Here is a 16,915-nt window from a genome sequence, read left to right as displayed (position 1 = left end):
TCTCTCCGCCCCGACACAGCCGCCTGCTGCGATTGGCCGAGCCCGCCAGCTGATGGGAGACGCTCTAGCGCGGCGGCGCCGTCTCGCTGGTCGCGTGCTCTGCTGCCTCCTGCAGGCGGGGCGGGGCGTTGCAGGCGGCGGGCAGCGCCGGAGGGGCGCACCGGGACCCACGGCCGGGAGCGGCGGAGCGCAGCGCTGTTCTGTTACCGCATCAACACGGCCCGGAGGGGACCCACAGCCTTGTCCGTCCGTCCCATGTCCGTCCGTCCCGCTCTCTGCCCATCCCTGAGCTCCAAAAGGCGTCGAGTCCTCCCCTGCCATGTGCGGACGAACACAACCGGTGCCCACGTTACCCCCGGCCGGTCGGTGCCGGCTCGTCTTTCCGTCCAGCTTTAATTACTCCCGGAGTCTCCCCGCTGCCGGATCCGGTTCCCATCAATGATTCATGCCCGGCTGTAGGACGGGGTTCCTCGGGCTCCAGGCTGGGAACCGGGGGGGGGGATTTTCCGACCTTTCTGGCATTAAATCGGTGCCGGCGGTGCTTGGAGGTGCGCACGGTGTCCCCGCGGGGTGAGTGATGGGGGCACAGCGTGGGAAAGCGGAGGCAGCCTGGAGGTTTTGGGGCTCTGGGTGTCACCCAATGGGGGTCAGGAGCCCACCAGGCTGTGGGGAGGGGCCTGAATCCCTTCCCCGCGTGTATCCCGGCTCCCTGTGGCTGCTGCCCCATGGACGGAGCGCTCCTCACACCCCACAGCTGAGCCTGGAGCTCAGGGCGGTGTGACGGCACTTCTGGTCCCCCCATCCCTTCTGTGGCAGCATCTGAGCAGCAGCTCAACCCCTCCCGGAGCCTGGAGCTGTCGGGGACCAGAGCTGAGCTCTCCCCTCTGCAGGGACAAACGTGGCTGCCTGCAGAGCCCCGGTGTCCCCATGGGTGTCCTGAGCTGCATGAAGTACCTGATGTTCGTCTTCAACGTGCTGGTGTTTGTGAGTCCTGCTGGGGACGGAGGGCTGCGGGGTGCTGTGCTCTGAGCCGTGGAGCCGAGCGGTGCCATCCATGCAGAGCTGGGATGTGATGCTCGCGGTGGCAGCCAGCTGAGGGAGGGGACCCCAGCTCCATCCCCTGTGACCGTGCTGTGTCCCACAGGCAGGGGGGATCTGCCTGGTGAGCGTGGGGGTCTGGGTGGCTGCGGACCCGGCTGGTTTCCAGGACATCGTGGCTGCTAAACCTGTGCTGAGTGTGGCTGCCTACCTGCTGCTGGCTGTGGGCATCGCCCTCTCACTGCTGGGCTTCCTGGGCTGCTGCGGGGCGCTAAGACGGAGCCGGCCGCTGCTGCTGGTGGTGAGTGAGGGGAAACTGGGATGCAGGGAGCTGTGGGATGCAGGAGCTGTGGGATGCAGGAGCTGTGGGATGCAGGATACCCCTGGAGGAACCAGAATCCCCATCCCGGCACCATCAGCCTTCAACAAACTCCCCAATCCAATCTCCAACTTCTGAGACTTTGAATTGAAAGCCTTTCTAAAGCACTGGGTGGACTTTTCTCCCTCTTTTCTCCCTTTTTTCTCCCTCTTTTCTCCCTTTTTTCCTATAGGTTTGTCCCACGTGGCATTTCCGATCCTTTCCCTTCAGTTCTGAGGACCAGAAACCCTTTTATGAGCACAGGCACCACAATATCTTTGCCTTCCCAGCCCCTGCCATGTTCTGCCTTACAGCTGTGGTGCTCAGAGATGCTGGGTCTGTTCCCATGCACCGCATGCTCATTTCTTGTCCTGCTGTCCCCATGCATGGGCAGGGGTGGTGGCAGAGGAGGGGAGGAGCAGCAGGAGCAAACTGCACGTGGGCTGAGGGTGATTTCTGACCCTTCTGTCCTGCTGCCTTCCAGTTCTTCATCCTGGTGAGCCTTGTCTTTGTCACGCAGCTCGTTGGGGCCGTGCTCTTCCTGACGCACTGGAAGCAGGTATGGCTTCCCCTCAAGCTGATGGCTCTGGGTGGGTGATGGTGGGTGTGAGGCATCCCTGTCCCCATACCTGGTACCTGACCCCAGGTGCTCACAGGTGGCTCTGATCCCATAGATCCGGCCAGAGCTCTTCCTGTCAGAGCTGCGAAGGAATTACTGCGGGGATGAAGGTGCTGAGGTCTTCTCTATGGCTTGGAACACCCTCATGGTGACAGTGAGTGGCCGGGAGCCCCCCGATGGGATGTGGAACACCCATGGGTGCTGCTCAGAGTGACTGTAACCACAGGGGGCCGTTCTTATGGACCACAGGACTCATGCTGGGCTGTTTCCCCTTCCTCTATTCAACCTCCAAGCAAAGTCCCTGCATTCCTACAGCGTGTCCATGGTGTTTCCCTTCTATTTCAGTTCTCCTGTTGTGGCGTTTTGGGGCCTGAAGACTTTGGGAATGGCTCCCATTTCCAGGAGCTGCACCCAGGAATGCCGTGGCCGCGGGCATGCTGTGCCCGGGATGGGCTCCTGCAGGCAGGCGAGCTGCTGGGATGGGAGCAGTGCCAGGAGAGGAGCCCTGGCTACATCCATGAGCAGGTAGGGCTACATGGGCAGCTGCTGCCTGGAGCACCGCTGTGCTGTGCTGACCCCCCAAGTCCGCAGCTCATGCTGCCCCTCCACTCTGCCCCCCCAACTTGTCCCAACCTCCCCGGCCCTCGCTCTGTCTCTGAGCTCCCTGCAGCCCTGTGAAGCACAAGGAATGCCTCCATCGTCTCCCTTCCTGCCCAGGGCTGCTTCCCCACCTTCAGCAAGACCTTGCAGAAGTACATCTCTGTTCCCGGGCTGTGCAGCTTGGCCGTGCTGGGCATTGAGGTACTGAGCAGGCGGTGGGTCACCTCCTTTGGGTGCTCTGTTTGATGGTGCTTTGTGCATGCTGGGACCACAGATGGGTTTGGGCTGCTCCCCCCCAAGGCCTCTCTTTGTTACAACCCCCCCCACAGAGCAGGTCTGTCTCAGGGATGTAAAGCCAACCTGCTCCCCACTGTGGGTGAGGTGGGGCTGAGGGAGTGAGCTCTGTTTTGCTCCTGAAGGCCTGGAGAGAAGCATTGCTCTGCAGTTTCCTCTGCACAGCACAGAGCAGCCCCTTGCAGGGCACAGATGTGGTGCCTGGCTGGACCAGGAGCAGAGCACAGTGGTCCTTCAGCCTTGTTCTCCATCAAGGTGCTGCTGTGGCAGGGAGCTGACCTGCTCCTTCCCTCCTTCTCTTCCAGATCTTCGCTATGTTCTTCGCCTTTTGCCTTTACTACAACTTTGACTGAGCAAGATGCTGGGAGCAGCTCTCCAGGCCACTGGCAGCACAGCAGAGATGAGCCAAATGCATTGGAAACAGCAGCAAGCAAAGATGCCGATTTTCTTGCATATCTCAGCCCAGCTGTACGGACCAGGAGCCTCATTGAGTCTTGTGTCTGCTCCAGTGGGTGGGTAAGGATGAGGTGGTTCATTTGTCCTGGGGCAGGGCTCAGAACTGAACACACACACACACACACCCCTATGTGTGACAAGGAGACCGAGCAGCAGATTTGCTCCTGCTGTGACCACACAGAGTCCTGCCTCTAAAACCTCCTCATCTGCTCTACCACCAGGGTCAGGATACCTGCATCCCCCACCCTCCCCTCATCCCTGTTCCACCCCAACCCATTCCTCACATTACCCCCCTGCTCTGTATTGTCCCCCCTCCACCTCTGGGCCCTTTTTGTCCTTGCTCAGCCCTTTCCTCCCCCTGATCTTCTTCTCTGTCCAGCTCCTGGAGATGCAACCCAGCTGTGTTAAATGGTGTAACCTGCAAATGGAACGTAAGAGCTGCCACCCTGGAAGCCTTACAAACCAGAAACAAAAAGAAGCAAATTAAAGCTTTATTTTCTATAACGTCTCAAAAACCAAACAAACCAACTGCTAGGAAACAGAAACAATAAAGCCTGCTGCTATTCCATATTAACGTATTTGCTTATACCCACTTAAAGAGGACACAGTGAAAGCAAAGCTGGCAGCCACATCAGGAACTAAACTCACTTAGGAGCCCATGCGAGGCTTCTTCTCCTTCTTGCTGATAGAGCTCCCTTTTCTTTTCTGCATGGCGGATCCATTGGTGGCTTTGGTTTCACTCTGGTTTGTTTTCTCCTCCAAAGCCTCCAAAGAAATAGAAAGTAACAGCTGTGAATAATTTAGTTTTAGGAGTCATTTGCACTGCTGTGCTAATTCCCATCTGTGCATGCATGGAAAGCCTTCTCCCTTCCTGGAAAGGATGCTGTCCAAATCAGGTATGGGGTTAAAAAGCACTCAGGTAATGGAGACGGCCCAAACGTAATTGATTCTTTGGAACAGGTTTTGATCTGCTTAAATGCAATTTACTTTCGTGCACTTCATCTGCAAGGTGGGTCAGGATGTGCAACAGAGGCAGGGAGACACAAAGTGTGGTGGCAGAAAGGTTGCAGCTCCACCAGCAGCTGGAGAGACCAATCGGCTCCAGAGATCTCCTGATGTGCAGGGGAAGAAGCTGAGCACCAGGCACAGCAGAATGTGCACTTTGGAACAGAGCTGAGGCAGAATGAAGGCTGAGGATCTCGGGGTTCTATCAGTCCTGCTCAACCTACAAACCTGCTGGGAAAGCACTGCAACTGAGTGCCTCATTTACATGGAGGGAGCAATCATTGCTCCCCACCACCACCTCTTCTCCCCCTCTGTGGCCATGGAAGGCAAATTAGATGAGGAGTGTTCGCACAGCTGCAACAGGAAAGCCCATTTCTTACCCTCTTCTGTTGGCTTGCGTACTTCTCAGTCCACTCTTTGGCATTTATCAAGAACAGCTGCTTGTTGTACTTGTACTCCGAGGACTAAAAGGGAAAGATTTGACTTTAATATTAACAGACTGAGCACTGGGGGTTGATTAACTCCTCTTGCAGCCCTGGCAGAAGGATTCCTGATCCCAGACCCAAACTGCTACGCACACATGGCTCAAAGCACGCCATTCTGTTGCTCACTTTAGTTTGCTTGAGCAAAGGCAACGCTCCACCCCACACCCGCAGCCCCTGAAGCCTTTTAAAGGAGCCCACATACGATGTCTGCCATCAGGGGGTCATCAGGGTTGGGCTCTGCCATCAGCAGCTGTATGGAGGTCAGCAGCGTGGAGATGTTCAGGGAGGGCCTCCATGCGCCCTGCAGGAGGAGAGGGGGGAGAGAAGCAGCTGAGAGGAAGACCCTCAGGATGCCTGGAGGAAGCTCAGAGCCCCATAGAGAACACACAGGCTGAGTCCTCTCTGAGGGAGCTGATGGAACCAGCCTCAGCTGGGGCGGCCCATTTTCAGAGGGCTGTGCCTTCCCACCACAATCCTTAAAGCCTTGGAAGCTTATACAGAGCAAAGAAGGTCATGTTCTAATCCCTAAACAAAGGGGAGGCCACACAAAAAAGCTCCACTGCTGCTCTCCGGTGTAAATAAGTCAGTAGCAAACAGACATTCAATCAGGCTTTTACAAGAAAAAGATAAGGAGCTCATTATCCTCCTCAGGCTCATTTACTGCGCCCAAGCAGCTCTATCTTACCTTTGGTGGTAACTTAAGAACATCCAGACAAATCCTTCCAGCAGAGTCGATGTTGGGATGGTAAATAGGGGTCAGAAAGCGAATCTTTGGGGGCTCAAATGGGTACCTTTAAGAGATAGAACATGACATTTATACCCCAGTTATCAGCCCAGTTATGCCATTAACCCCTCCCTGCAGCAGGTACTGAAGTGACATCCCATCATCACACACCTCCGGATGTCCAGCATGGGATCCATTCAGCCAGGAATAACAATTACAAGGGGGAGGAGGCTGAAGGAAAGACCTCACATCAATGCATTAATTAGCACTTGAGAGACCACCACGCCAGCAGGACATCGTTCCTCACTTACCTTTCAGGAACGACGACCTCCAGGTCGAATATCCCTTTCTCATAGGGGGTCTCCGCAGCTCCTATGATTTCTTTACAAACAACATCAGAGTGTAAACACTGCATTCAGAACAGCAGCAATTCAGCCAACCATCCCATCCATAACACTGTAACACTCCTTACGGTTGGAGAGGACCCCCCCCACATCCACCCCCACTGCACGGCGTGCACCAACCCAATCCCTGAGCGACCCCCCCCCCAAAGCTCCCCCCCTTACACCTACGTGCCCGCAGCTCGTCCAGCCGCGCTCCGTTCTGCCAGCAGCTGATGCCGGGCGGCGGCTCCGTGCTCAGCAGTGCGAGCTCCCTGCTCAGCCGCGATGCTCTCTGCATGCTGCGGGTACGAGGCTGCTCCTAATTGCCCTTAAGGAACCATAGGAAGGGTTGGGAGATGGCCTTAAGGCCCAAGGCAGGGCCCCCCCCACGCCTCCCCACTCACTGCAGTGGCTTCAACCCCCTCCCAGCGGCCTACCTCAGTGGCCGACCCCCCCCCACACCATAAGCCCACCCAGCTGACCACCCCCCCAGCCCCCAGCCCCCACCCCCCCCCCAGGCTTCTCTTCCCCCCCCCCCCAGCCCCGCCGCCCTGCCCACCTCAGCGCGCACCCGAGGGGCGGGACTTCCTCCGTCGCCTAGCAACGGGAGGAGACGCTGCCCACTAGCCCCGCCCCCTACCGAAAATACGAACGCTGATTGGGCTCCGCCTAGCTCCTCCCCCTTAGCGGCGGCATTTCGAATCCGAAAGGGGCGGCTCGCTCTGATTGGTGGAGATCAGCTGGCGGGAAATAAGCCACGCCCCCGAGTGGAGGGGAAAATCGCGCAATGTGGGCGTGGCTTACGGAGACTCCGCCCATCGCCGTGGGGCTGCGCGGGGCGCGCCGGGGGGCTCCGGGATGGAACGGGATGGAACGGGATGGGATGGGATGGGATGGGATGGGATGGGATTGAAGGGGACGGGATGGGATGGGATGGAAGGGGCCGGGCCGTGTCGTGTCTGGATGTCCCACCCCGCTCCCCGCCTCCATGCGAGCTCCGCAGGGCGGGCACAGCCCTGCCGGCCCCCCGTGTCCCCCCCCCGCAGTGCGTTGCATAAGCGGCCCCGTCGCCTAAAGTCGAATCGCGCTGCCTGTCACCCCGGGACCCAGCGGGGAAACGGGGGCAGAGGGGCCCGAGGAGGAGGAGGAGGAGGGAGGTGACCACGGCTCCGGAGCCGGGAGGTAACGCGGGGTCCCGGGGGCGGTGCATTGGCTCCGTGGGGTGACAGCAGCCTCAGATCCTCAGATCCAACGTTTTTATCTCTCCGTATGGGTACAGCACCAAAGAAAACGCAGTTCTGTAGCTGAGAAGTTGCCTCTGTCAGCGTGTGTGACTGAGAGCTCTTTGCAGCTGTTGGAATAGCCACGATAACAAGCAGGAGGCATTACTTTCGGAGCAGCCAATGAGGTGTAGAAACGCGATTCGTTGTGGGATCTCAGCCCTCCTAAAAGCTCCCAGGAAGGAGAACACGATCAGCAGTAACGTCTTGGTGATCCCTATTGGTTCCCTTCCAGCTTGGGGGTATTCTATAGTAATTAGTGATGTGTGTTTTAATTGGTGGTTTTCCTCTTCTGGCCGTGAGAGGGCAATAGATGAGCAATAATCACAGCACAAACACGTGCATTTCCCAACCCCATCCCACCACACCAGCTCCACATTCCTCAGCGCAGCATCCCCACCTTCCTGGAGCCCCTGCAGGGACGGTGATCCCACTGGGCAGCCCACACCAGCACCCGACTAGGGAGGAATTTCTCCTCATACCCAACCCAAACCTGAAGTTGGGGCCACGGTGCTGAGCACAGCCCTTGCAGACTCCCAGCTCTGTGCTTTGCACGTGATTCTCTGCCCCACGTGCCAGCTGGGCGCTCCCCAGGCATTGGCACTCTGCTTTTCCTGTTCTCCCGTGGCGTGCAGTCGGTGCTGGGCTCCTTCCTGCTGTGCACTGTGAGCTCCTCAGTGCCCGTGAGTTGGTGGCTTTGGGTCTGTGGGGCACTCAGTGGGCCGTGTTACAGCTGGGGGTGCTTTTGGGTGGAGGGCACCGGGTGAGGTTGGCAGAGCTGCGTCACCACTGCGGCCATTTAGGAGGGTGTAGGTTTAGCTTAGAGGTAATTGCTTCATCCTGTGCTCATCCGCTGCTTCCTGATTCTATGGGTGGATGCTTGGAACAAGCAGCAGGTTGGCATAAACCCAGGGGGTGGCGGGGCTCCTTGCTGCTGCTCACTGCTGCTCCCTGAGTGCATCCCTGTGAGCAGGGCTAGGAGAAGTGTGGGCTAAAGGCTCTGCCCTGAGCTCCCCCAGCCCTCAGGTCAGCTGCAATGCAATGTGATGATGGATGGGAGGTGATGGCCTCACGTTGCTCCAGGACAGGGTCAGGTTGGGCTTTGGGAGACATTTCTTCTCCAACAGAGCAGTGATGTGTTGGCACAGCCTGCCCAGGGGGGGGTTCAGAGAGCTGTGGCACCGAGGGATGTATCTATGGGCACAGTGGGGTGGTGTTGGGTTTGGGGAGATAATAAGTTCCTTAATGATTGTGTCATTCTATAACTGTGGGAAGAAGCCATTCTCTGTGAGCGAGGGGCTCATGCAGCTGCTGAGCAGTGGGTGGTGTGTACACACGACTTTGTCCCATCATGAGAGCTTATGAAAAGACAGAAAAGATTGCTGCAAAGAGCTGAGTGCTGTTAGGAGCCGTTTCTGGCGGTCGCTTGGTCTCTTTCCTTCATGGGGATGCTGCACCCTCAAAGCCAATGTTAGAATGATGGAGTGGCCAAGGTTAGAAGGGGCAGATCTCAGGATCAGAGCCATAGGGGTTGGAAGGGACCCCTGGGGGTTGAAACAGGGGGTTTCCTGCCCAGCCACCCACGATGACCATAGGTGCAATGAGATCTATCCAGAGCCTTCTCCTTCTCCCTTCCCCTTCCCACAGCTCTGGGCAGGATGAGGCACCGCACCATCCATCTCTTCCGGAAGGGTCTCCGGTTGCACGACAACCCAGCACTGCTGGCTGCACTGCAGTCCTCCGAGGTCGTCTACCCCGTCTACATCCTGGATAGAGCCTTCATGACGTCCGTCATGCATATAGGAGCCCTGAGGTGGCATTTCCTGCTGCAGTCCCTGGAGGATTTGAGGAGCAGTTTGTGCCAGCTGGGTTCCTGTTTGCTGGTCATTCAAGGAGAATACGAGTCGGTTGTCAGAGATCACGTCCAGAAGTGGAACATCACGCAGGTGACACTGGATGAGGAGATGGAACCCTTTTACAAGGAGATGGAAGCCAACATTCGGGGGCTGGGAGAAGAGCTGGGCTTCGAGGTGCTCTCATTGATGGGCCACAGCCTCTACAACACCCAACGGTACGTGGTTGCCCTACAGACCAATGGGGCATCTCCAGGAAGGTTTGTTTGACAGTTAGTAAGCATCACAGAAGGAAAGTGGAAGATCTCAGTGAGTTCCTTTTGAGAAGATAGGGCTCTCTGAGGCATTGGCACTGACTGCTGGAGATTCCTGAGTTGACAGAAGGAGCTTCAGTGGTTGCACAGGTTTTGGGATGCTGGTTCTCATTCAAGCCAGAGGAATTTGTTATTATTTCCCCCTTTGGGCAGTTTAAATCACTTTAAACCCTTCCATTAACTAAACAGCAGGAGAAATCCACTAACACGTGGGGATGGTCTGATGGTTGGATGAGATGAGGGTCTTTTCCAACCTTAATGATTCTATGATCCTACATTCCAAAGGACTTTTGTACGCATCCTTCTGTCTGGCTTTCGGGATCTATTTAATCAACTTTCACTGGATAATTGTGGGTCCATGCAGTTATTCACAGTTGAAAGGCAGCAGATAATGAAGGGAATGATGATAATGATAAGGAGATAATCATTAGAACAGACTTAACACCTCACCCTGAAAAGCCCTTAACTGGTGTGAATCCACGGATGGATGTGATGTTCCATCTTGAATTCAAGCCATCTGTTCCCACTGGTGGTTGCTCCCCATGCACCCACGGCTCCAGTTTCCTTCTTGATCCACGTTCCCACAAACACTGATTTTATTTCATGTATAGGATTTTGGAGCTGAATGGTGGGACTCCCCCACTGACATACAAGAAGTTCCTTCGCATCCTGGCCCTGCTTGGGGACCCAGAGGTTCCCGTCCGAAACCTCACAGCCGAGGACTTCCAGTAAGTAAGACCCAACAGGGCAGATGTAGGGCTTTCCTCTGCCCAAATGAGTGGGGTCAAATGGTAACAGGGACTTTTAGATGTTATATGGCATTGCTTTTGTGCATGGAGGGTTATTAATGTGATAACGCTGTTGGGAGAGGGGAGCAGATGGGGGTGGCACAGTGTGAAGCTGTAAAGCTTTCATAGGGTGCACTGAGACAAACTTCTCATGCATACGAAGGTTGAGCAGAGGAGTGGCCAAGGAATTCCAGGTCTCTTTCACCACATCTTGCTGCTCTCCAGCCTTGTGGGTTGGAAGCCTTGGATTCAGGCTCTGAAGGGCTCCTTCTCCCCCATGGAGCATTCAGCTCGGGGTTTCTGGCTGTGCCTTGGTTCCCCTGTGCCACAACAGAGGAGTTCTTGGTCGGTGAATGGGGACTGATTCCTTGCTCTGGTTCCCTCTCTTTTGCATTAGGAGGTGCAGCCCCCCTGAGCTGGGCCTGGCTGAGCGCTATGGGGTCCCTTTGCCCACGGATCTGAAGATCCCCCCCGAGAGCATCTCCCCATGGAGAGGAGGGGAAAGCGAAGGGCTGCATCGCCTGGAGCAGCACCTGGCAGACCAGGTCCATCCTGATGGCAGGGGGTTGTGTGGGTGGGATGTTGGTGCCACCCAATGGCGTGTGGTTGGGGCTGGACTGCAAGAAACCAGTTGGCTGTGGCCTCCAGTTCTTGCTGATGGTTCGCCCTCTGAGCAGCCCCACCTCTGGATTTTGTTGTTCTTGATGGGAGGATGGAGGTCGGAGTATTTCCCCTGTGTGTGTGTGTTGCACAGGCATAAACCAACAGCCAAGAGCCCATCCTGTCCATTGGCTGGATGTTTCTCACCTTGCTCTGCTGGATCCTTGATTTCTGTTCTCATTTCAGGGCTGGGTGGCGAGTTTTACCAAACCAAAAACAGTCCCGAATTCACTGCTTCCAAGCACCACCGGCCTCAGCCCCTATTTCAGCATGGGCTGCCTGTCCGTCCGCAGCTTCTTTTATAGGCTGTCAAACATTTATGCCCAGGTAAGGGAAAAATGGGTCACAGTCAAACAAGCCTAATGCTTCTGAGGCTGGGGTTTAACGCTCTTGGCAGAGAGGTGATGCAAATAATGCAGCTTTGCCATAGTCTTCTCGCAGCATCCTATGAAGCCAGACGTGCAGTCAGCATGCTGATCAGTGTATGTTTAGTTTATGAAATCCCCACCTGATAACATTCTGGAAGGCAGATGGAGAAAGATGAAGATAAAAGGAGGTCGAACAGAATTCAGCCTTGGTACAAAAAGCATTGCTTCGGGTTGTTGGTTTCATGGGGATCCTCCGTGGTGGAGGCAGCCGCGTGGTTCAGATCAATGTTTCTTCTGTGGGCATCACAAAATGAATGAAACTGAATGAGGGAACAGAAGCGTTGATCTCCGAGTCTTTGCAGGCCAAGCACCATTCCCTGCCCCCCGTGTCACTCCAAGGGCAGCTGCTGTGGAGGGAATTCTTCTACACGGTGGCATCAGCAACACCAAACTTCACCCAAATGGCCGGGAATCCCATCTGCCTCCAGATCCGTTGGTATGAGGATGCTGAGAGGCTCCACAGATGGAAAATGGTAACGAGATGTGTTTCCACGATGGCTGCGTTTTGGTTTGGACCATATGGGAGGGCTGACTTTGATTTCTGCCTCAGGCTCAGACGGGCTTCCCATGGATTGATGCAATCATGACCCAGCTGCGACAGGAGGGTTGGATCCACCACCTTGCCCGGCACGCTGCCGCCTGCTTCCTGACCAGGGGGGACCTTTGGATCAGCTGGGAGGAGGGCATGAAGGTTCGCTTCTGGTTTGGGGTTTTCTCTTTTTGTTTGGTGATTTTTCCCTTCTGGATGGTCTTGAGATGACCCTGCACACCGTGAGTGTTGTCATGGCGCTGTGGAGTGGGGAAGGTGGGGGTTTATTGGTGGTAGGAGTTGATGGTAGTCTTAGATGGTCTTTTCCAACCTTAATGATTCTACCAGTGCTTTATTACTGAGCCTGGTTAAAAAACCTCATGGTTTATAAAAATCTCATTCTCTTTTCCTTGAGTCTGGGCTATGCTGTACAGGGCACAGTGCTGAGAAGCAGTTCCCATCCCAAAGGTCTGATTTTGGTTGATGGTGATAATATTGAAGAGCTGCCCAGTCTGCAGCAGTCTTCAATCAGGCCTTTGGGCTTTGGGATTCTCTGACACCAGGTCCTGCTGGAGCTTCCTTCCAGCAAAATGTTGCTGCAGAGAATTCCATGTGTGCAGAGAATCCTGACCAGCACAGTGCGAGCTTCAACCTCCATCTACCAGACTGTATTTGTTGGTTGTTTGGTGGTTGGTGTTGGCAGGTGGTTGGTTGGTTGATGGTTGATTAGTGGTGGTTGATTGGGTGGTTGATGGTTGTTTAATGGTGGTTAATTGTTTGGGTGATGGTTGGTTAATGGTGGTTGATTGGGTGATGGTTAGTTAGTGGTGGTTGATTTGTTGGTTGATGGTTGTTTAAATGGTGGTTGATTGTTTGGGTGATGGTTGGTTAATGGTGGTTGATTGGTTGGGTGATGGTTGGTTGTTGGTGGTTGACTGGTTGGTTGATGGTTAATGATGGTTGGTTGATGGGTGGTTAGTGGTGGTTGATTGGTTGGTTAGTGGTTGTTTAATGGTGGCTGATTGTTTGGGTGATGGTTGGTTAATGGTGGTTGATTGCTTGAGTGATGGTTGGTTGGTGGTGATTGACTGGTTGGTTGATGGTTGGTTAATGGTGGTTGATTGCTTGGTTGATGGTTGGTTGGTGGTTGATCAGTTGCTGGTGGTTGGTTGGTCAATGGTTGTTGGTTGGATAGTGATGGTTGTTGGTGGCTGGTTCATTGGTTGGTGGCTGTTGTCGGGCAGTTGTGTTTTTACCCATGCAGGCAGCCATCTCAGAGGTGTTTTTCTCTTCCTGTCCCCAAAACGCAGGTGTTTGAAGAGCTGCTTTTAGATGCTGACTACAGCATCAATGCAGGGAACTGGATGTGGCTGTCAGCCAGTGCCTTCTTCCACCAGTACACACGGATCTTCTGCCCAGTCCGTTTCGGGAGGCGCACAGACCCAGAGGGGGAGTACATCAGGTAGGGCCATGCACAGCACAGTGCCATCTGATAGTGCTGCTTCTCTGACAGCAGGAGCTGGGAAACTCAACCTGAACAAAACACAATCCCTGTAGTTTATTTAGCATGGGAGGGAACCCCAAAGGCTGTGCTTATGTAAGTGATGACTGAGCATGGGACTGTGTTGGGTTGTGAGTGCCTGCAGACTCCAGGAGCGTCCAATTGCTGGGAGAACACCAGGTGTGCTCCACTCCATGTTGTCAGCTGTGGAAGTTAATGAGCTCCTTAAGGAGCCCATCTCTCCCAGGTGTGTGTGCTGAGCCTTATTAACACGTCAGTGATTATCTGGAGTCCATCCCTCCCAGGAATGCCCAGCTGGCTTTGCTGACATTAGGACACTGGGGTTCTGTCCTAAGCTGTGCTTGTCGGTGCAAGAGTTAACAGTGAAAATAGTTATGGATGAAGTCAAAACTGAAGTAATTCTTAAATCAATCCCATTATGCATTTGTATGAGGTGGAGGACACAGCAGGAATTGCATGAAATGCATCAGAACTCCCTCATAGTGTTCAATACCAGCAAAACCACCAAGAATGAATGCGGTGTAGGTTGGTTTGCACTTCAGTGTGTGGGTATTTGCCTGCAGGATTGTAATAAAAACCTTTTGTTCTTCTCGTACTGTAGGAAGTACTTACCTATCCTAAAGAACTTTCCCTCTAAGTACATCTATGAGCCCTGGACGGCCTCTGAAGAGGAGCAGAAGCAAGCAGGATGTATCATAGGTAGCTTGGATGCTGTGCTCAGAATTTTGTGGCTGATAAGTGTCAAAAATAATTACGGGTGTGCAATGGAAGTGCCACACTTGCACCATCAGTGCTACATTGATCTTTTGTCTGTGGATTCACCCAGCAGCCCATTCTAAATGCATCCATTTGGTTTGATGGCGGTGGTTGCGATTCTCACTGAGTCCCCAAAGTGCTCATCGCAGGTTTTTGATGAAGTTTTAATCTTTCTGCATTTCATCCTTAGAAACAGTTGGTCGCATTGGTGCATGTTACCAAAAAAGTGATGACATGAATAAGGCACGATTGTGGAGCGAGGGGTTATTTTACCCTGCTGAGGGGTCTTATGAAAGTCCTATGAGGAGACATGGTCAAATTGTTGAGTTGAATTGCAACCCAATTGCAGTGCTACGCATTCAATCTGAACGTCTCAAATTCCTTTATCAAAACAGAAAGCAAGGCTGCATGGAGAAAGTTGGCTGTGTCCTTTAATGGCACCCAAGGTCCATGTATCCAGTTGCATCCTGTTTGTTATCGGTGCCTCTCACAAAATGGCAGGTTGGGCTGTATCTGCAACATCATATCGTTCTTATATTGCCAAATAATGAATTGAAACTGGCAGCTCTAAGCTACAAATCTCTTTTGAGTTTCACATTTCTTCTCTTTATTTGCCCGCAGTCTGGTGAAACCGATTGTAGAAAACTCTGCTTTTTCTTGTTTTGATTTTTAATTGGGACAAATTGCCTTCCATGCCTCCATGAGTTGAGTACCTCCATGCCTTCCATGAGTTGCTCCATAAAGAATTGGCTTTGGTGTAAACCCAGTGAGACACCTTTGCTTAGTCTTGCCAAGTCTCTGTCGTGCCAGGTCGGGATTACCCCTTCCCAATGGTGGACCACAAGGAGGCCAGTGATCACAACCTGCAGCTGATGAAGCAGGTCCGAGAGGAGCAGTACAGGACAGCCCAGCTCACCAGAGGTAACAAAGACCTCTGTGCTCTCTGCAGCTGGGAGGTTGCACATTGATACCCACCAACCCTGTGGGATGAACGTTGTTGTGATTGCTCTGGAGATGTGGAAAGCCAAAGCTTGAGAAGCTGAGTGCCTGTACATGGGTTTTCTGGCATAAGTGGGAGCTTTACTTGCTGCTGTCAGTGCTGCCTCTTGCTGCACTGAGGTCTGAAAGGCTGCAAACTTTTATTCTCCCTTCCTTCTTGCCACAGATGATGCAGATGACCCCATGGAAATGAAGCTGAAGCGGGACCACGCTGAGGAAAACTTAACAAAGACAAAAGCAGCCAGGATGACAGAGCAAACCTAGATCCCACTGGGGGGAATTACCCTCTGGGGACAGAGGAATAGCAGAAGGGAGAGCAGAGGCCAACTGAGCAGGAGGAGCTGCACTCTGTGCATGAACCGACCACCAGCAGAAGCTCTGTACCTCCCACCTATTTGTTACTGCTGTTATCTGGAATGACTTTGTCTGCCTGGTGGTGGCTTTAGTAGTCATGTACTGCAGCTGTAGGCAGTGGATGTGTTTCTGTGTTGCTATTATTCAAATCCACTCGGTGTCCGTGCATCTTTATCAATAGTTTTAATGACAAACACCACCCTTTCCATTGCGACAAATACACACGGATTTAAGGCTAAATGTATATGAATGTGTTCACACATCAGTGTTAAAAAGCAGGTTTTGCCTCTGCTGGGTAGACAGGCAAATTTTAAGGGCATTGTTGTACAGTTTATCAGTGGGTCGGGGCTGATGTCCTTCTTGGCTTGTTCCTCTAGGGCTGTGGGATAGATATCAGTCCTCTCATGTATCACATGTTAAAATTGCCCCTTCCATTGAACCAGCTCCTCCTGAAGTGTCACAAGGCTGAGCAGCCTGTTTTCTTTGTTATGGTTGGGGTTCCGACAGGGCTCAGAGGAGAGGGGTGGGTTTTCATCACTGTGGGCACCACGTTTGTTTATAAAAGAAATAAAACTCATTTCTGACGTGACAAAAACGCGAGGTCCGTAGATTAATCTGTTGTCTCCATTGGTGCCCATCTGCCCTCTTTGGAATGAAGATAACTATTGCATCAATCCCACACGCCCAGACTCCTTCACTCTGAAGGCATCCATGGACCACTGTAGAAGCAGCCTGTGAACCCCACGAACCAGGGGTGGCTGTTTTCTTACAGTAAATACAAAAGGACCATCAGATAGATCTGAGAATGGGCCTTGTCATCCCACTGTGCTGAGCCTGAACTGAACCTCCTGGATGTGCTGATGAAGACACAGGGGTTACCAGGATGACCAGAACGAAAGGCTGAGCCCTGGATGAGGGCAATACACCAATGCAGAGCTGGTTGTGTTGTGTTTTCGAGGCACAGCCATCTCCTTCATGTCCTAAAGAGGGCAGCCTGTTGCTGTTGCAGTGACCTGCCTGGCATTGCTGTGCAAGCAGAGACTTCGGGTGCTGGTTGCTCACGGCGCGGGGTGGCGTTTGTTTCTCCCAGGAAGAGACACCGCAGCTGTGGAGGTTCAAAGAACCTTTGGGACTCTTTTAGTTGCAAAGCATCTGCAGGGTTTGGTTTTTGGTTGGAAGAATCAGGGTTTGGGTCTGCAAAGAAGCAGTGCAGGAGGAACACTTGGAGCAGGAAACTGCAAGAGCAGCTGAGCAGGAAGGCAGCTGGTTCTTGGTGGCAAAGCGGAGATGAACAAGTTCCTTAATGTCCCCAGCTGGCATCTTTTGCAATGAAAGCCCCGCAGTAGATTTTGCTTGGAAATGGCGATCCTTCCGTGGTAAAGAACTTCAGCTTTGAGTGGTTAATGAGAACTGATGAGCTTATTCGGGCTGCTTTTGGCATTGGAGGAAATCGTGGCTGAAGGGAAGCTG

The 16,915-nt window shown here is 53.6% G+C and overlaps 3 protein-coding genes across 10 annotated transcripts; 2 read left to right on the top strand and 1 right to left on the bottom strand.

Annotated features, from left to right (window-relative positions):
- The first annotated feature begins 130 nt into the window (after positions 1-130).
- On the top strand, positions 131-3,708 carry LOC140261971 (tetraspanin-18-like). The gene is made up of 8 exons (XM_072355991.1): positions 131-570; positions 891-984; positions 1,145-1,339; positions 1,881-1,955; positions 2,071-2,169; positions 2,361-2,540; positions 2,733-2,816; positions 3,215-3,708. Exons 1-8 carry the CDS (start codon positions 446-448, stop codon positions 3,260-3,262), a joined length of 900 nt encoding a protein of 299 aa, XP_072212092.1. The 5' UTR covers positions 131-445; the 3' UTR covers positions 3,263-3,708.
- Positions 3,709-3,840: 132 nt separating this feature from the next.
- Positions 3,841-6,606, bottom strand: UBE2T (ubiquitin conjugating enzyme E2 T). Of its 3 annotated transcripts, none has more exons than XM_072355993.1 (7): positions 6,522-6,606; positions 6,152-6,290; positions 5,891-5,960; positions 5,541-5,646; positions 5,058-5,156; positions 4,751-4,834; positions 3,841-4,130 (listed from the first exon to the last, which is right to left on the bottom strand). In XM_072355993.1, exons 2-7 carry the CDS (start codon positions 6,258-6,260, stop codon positions 4,014-4,016), a joined length of 585 nt encoding a protein of 194 aa, XP_072212094.1. In that variant the 5' UTR covers positions 6,261-6,290; positions 6,522-6,606; the 3' UTR covers positions 3,841-4,013. The 3 variants fall into 3 exon arrangements, with proteins under 3 accessions (XP_072212094.1, XP_072212096.1, XP_072212095.1); XM_072355995.1 differs by lacking the exon at positions 6,522-6,606 and adding an exon at positions 6,400-6,419; XM_072355994.1 differs by lacking the exon at positions 6,522-6,606 and adding an exon at positions 6,367-6,386.
- Positions 6,607-6,926: 320 nt separating this feature from the next.
- On the top strand, positions 6,927-16,035 carry LOC140261970 (cryptochrome-1-like). Of its 6 annotated transcripts, none has more exons than XM_072355987.1 (11): positions 6,927-7,144; positions 8,890-9,313; positions 10,021-10,137; positions 10,595-10,742; positions 11,044-11,184; positions 11,588-11,758; positions 11,836-11,976; positions 13,125-13,276; positions 13,938-14,035; positions 14,903-15,013; positions 15,258-16,035. In XM_072355987.1, exons 2-11 carry the CDS (start codon positions 8,901-8,903, stop codon positions 15,353-15,355), a joined length of 1,590 nt encoding a protein of 529 aa, XP_072212088.1. In that variant the 5' UTR covers positions 6,927-7,144; positions 8,890-8,900; the 3' UTR covers positions 15,356-16,035. The 6 variants fall into 6 exon arrangements, 4 of the variants coding, with proteins under 4 accessions (XP_072212088.1, XP_072212090.1, XP_072212087.1 ...); XM_072355989.1 differs by lacking the exon at positions 6,927-7,144 and adding an exon at positions 7,588-7,925; XM_072355986.1 differs by lacking the exon at positions 6,927-7,144 and adding an exon at positions 8,094-8,138.
- Positions 16,036-16,915: the final 880 nt, after the last annotated feature.

The sequence above is a fragment of the Excalfactoria chinensis genome, chromosome 23 (genome assembly GCF_039878825.1).
Source record: "Excalfactoria chinensis isolate bCotChi1 chromosome 23, bCotChi1.hap2, whole genome shotgun sequence".
Classification (NCBI taxonomy): Eukaryota; Metazoa; Chordata; class Aves; order Galliformes; family Phasianidae; genus Excalfactoria; species Excalfactoria chinensis.
This window is presented reverse-complemented; position numbering and strand designations above follow the sequence as displayed.

Excerpts from the sequence above, each read along its gene's own strand:
- LOC140261971 (XM_072355991.1), top strand. The coding sequence starts at position 446 with ATGCCCGGCTGTAGGACGGGGTTCCTCGGGCTCCAGGCTGGGAACCGG. Across the intron at positions 1,340-1,880 it reads GCCGGCCGCTGCTGCTGGTG|TTCTTCATCCTGGTGAGCCT; the intron begins GTGAGTGAGGGG and ends GCTGCCTTCCAG. Across the intron at positions 2,170-2,360 it reads GGAACACCCTCATGGTGACA|TTCTCCTGTTGTGGCGTTTT; the intron begins GTGAGTGGCCGG and ends CTTCTATTTCAG.
- UBE2T (XM_072355993.1), bottom strand. The coding sequence starts at position 6,260 with ATGCAGAGAGCATCGCGGCTGAGCAGGGAGCTCGCACTGCTGAGCACG. Across the intron at positions 5,157-5,540 it reads TTCTTAAGTTACCACCAAAG|GGCGCATGGAGGCCCTCCCT; the intron begins GTAAGATAGAGC and ends CTCCTCCTGCAG. Across the intron at positions 4,131-4,750 it reads ACGCAAGCCAACAGAAGAGG|GCTTTGGAGGAGAAAACAAA; the intron begins GTAAGAAATGGG and ends ATTTCTTTGGAG.
- LOC140261970 (XM_072355986.1), top strand. The coding sequence starts at position 8,111 with ATGGGTGGATGCTTGGAACAAGCAGCAG. Across the intron at positions 9,314-10,020 it reads AGCCTCTACAACACCCAACG|GATTTTGGAGCTGAATGGTG; the intron begins GTACGTGGTTGC and ends TTTCATGTATAG. Across the intron at positions 11,977-13,124 it reads GCTGGGAGGAGGGCATGAAG|GTGTTTGAAGAGCTGCTTTT; the intron begins GTTCGCTTCTGG and ends CCCAAAACGCAG.